The sequence below is a fragment of the Haplochromis burtoni genome, unplaced genomic scaffold, assembly GCF_018398535.1.
Source record: "Haplochromis burtoni strain Fernald_Lab_line unplaced genomic scaffold, NCSU_Asbu1 Contig_808, whole genome shotgun sequence".
Lineage (NCBI taxonomy): Eukaryota > Metazoa > Chordata > Actinopteri > Cichliformes > Cichlidae > Haplochromis > Haplochromis burtoni.
The window spans coordinates 1343-3052 of record NW_024583169.1 but is presented as its reverse complement, the minus strand read 5'-3'; the positions used below and the strand labels follow the sequence as shown (position 1 = coordinate 3052).

At 42.3% G+C, this 1710-nt stretch overlaps 1 protein-coding gene across 1 annotated transcript in view; it reads right to left on the bottom strand.

The window, feature by feature from the left end:
- The window catches only part of LOC121812773 (GTPase IMAP family member 4-like), a 6280-nt gene extending 5088 nt beyond the window's left edge, over positions 1–1192 (bottom strand). Inside the window, exons 1-2 of the mRNA XM_042215729.1 lie at positions 1025–1192; positions 1–321 (exon numbers count right to left, since the gene is read on the bottom strand). Coding sequence (XP_042071663.1) covers positions 1–321; positions 1025–1043 — 340 coding nt within the window. The 5' untranslated portion in view covers positions 1044–1192. The remainder of the gene's footprint in view (positions 322–1024) is intronic.
- Positions 1193–1710: the final 518 nt, after the last annotated feature.

The following is a 1710-nucleotide window of genomic DNA, read 5'->3' as shown; positions in this document are numbered from 1 at the left end:
GTTCTTCTTTGGTGAATCTGCTAATCTGGATCACGATCAGGAACACATGAGGACCAGGAGCAGCAAAGGAGATGCATCTGGCAACCTCTCTCTTCAGCTCGTCTTCAGGTCTATCAGTGTCAAACAGTCCTGGAGTATCAACAACATCCAGGATCTGACAGTCTACCTGATCTGTGATTTTCTGACACCCTGCTGTCACTGAAGAAAAGGCAGCTTTAGATTCAAAAGCTTTTCTTCCTAAGATGGTGTTTCCTGATGCACTCTTCCCAACTCCTGTTCTCCCAACAAGCACCATCCTCAGGTGTGGAACATGTTCAACTGCTGAAGAAGATAAACAGATTACTGCTGTTATTAGTGGGACTCCCTCAACCAGCTCGTCACACTAGGACAGTTACATATACAGAATCAGGGATAGGTGATGATGAAGTACCAAGGAAGGAAAACCCAGGAATGGGGGAAGTAAAATTTACAGCATTACATAAGGACTGATTACTGAAATAAAACAGGAAATGACTCATGACTAAACATCTGAACAATCCAAAACAATCACACATCAATCAAAACAGAGACGAGAATGCTGACCATAAATTCCCTGAAGTTTACGAGAACCAGCAACCAAACTGGCAGAACAGGATTACTCCACACATCGAAATCCCCCGAAATCAGTTTTACTGATAAAGTCTGTCTATCTATCTATCTATCTATCTATCTATCTATCTATCTATCTATCCATCCATCCATCCATGCCATTCAAAGTGAAGACTGGGTGGATTGGCAGGCTCTGGTGGCTGTAAACATTCATAAAACAAATCTGTTCTTACCACTGCATGAACAACATGTTTCAGGATTTGTTGTTTCAAATAAACATAAATTTAAAAAAGTAACAGATAAATAAGATATAGACACAGGGCACAGAAATAACGACTGACAGCTCAGGTAAACAGGCAGCTCTGGAGTTTCTGACTTTTATTATAAAACGTTTGTCTGAACAGTAAATCAGAATAAAACTTGTAGATGTACTTACGAGCTTTTGAGCCGGCCATGCTGGTGCTGCTCAGGATTGTGAAAGCTGTCACAGCTACCGTATTGACATCAGCTCTGTGCGTTCATGAAGATTGGCCCTCCCTTTAATGCCACCATATCACATACAGGAACAACACTCCAGCTGTCACATCAGCACTTAATGACTTGTTAAAGTGACTACAGGGCAGATTCCTCAGTGGGTTAGTATACCACTCCACGCTCGGTCACATAAATAAACCTGTAGTCGTGGGAGGAGGCCACATGGTTGGAAACTGGCTCACAAATGTTTCCTTTTAGGGGAAATTTTAGCCGAACTGCCATCAACCAAAAACTTTTAGTCTTGTTATCAATCATCACGATTGATAACTGGATCCTTCCATGGAACGTCAGTCAGTACCATCGACCGCTCAAGTTTGTTTACTCTGTTAACTTATAGAGAGGCAACATTTTAACCTCAAAATACACTGTTGGCAGAAGTATTGACTCGTCTGTCTTATATTGTCAGAGACCGGGGTCTGAGGCACCCAGGGCCCATAAGCAGTTTTGGATTTATATTACTTGTTATATGTACATTTGATGTATTGTGTGGCTGTCCCTGGTTTCCCTGCTTGCAGGTATGTGTATGGGTCCATGTATGGGTCTGGGTGTTTCTGGTAGGATGGTTTACAGGCACCATCAGGCCTGGTG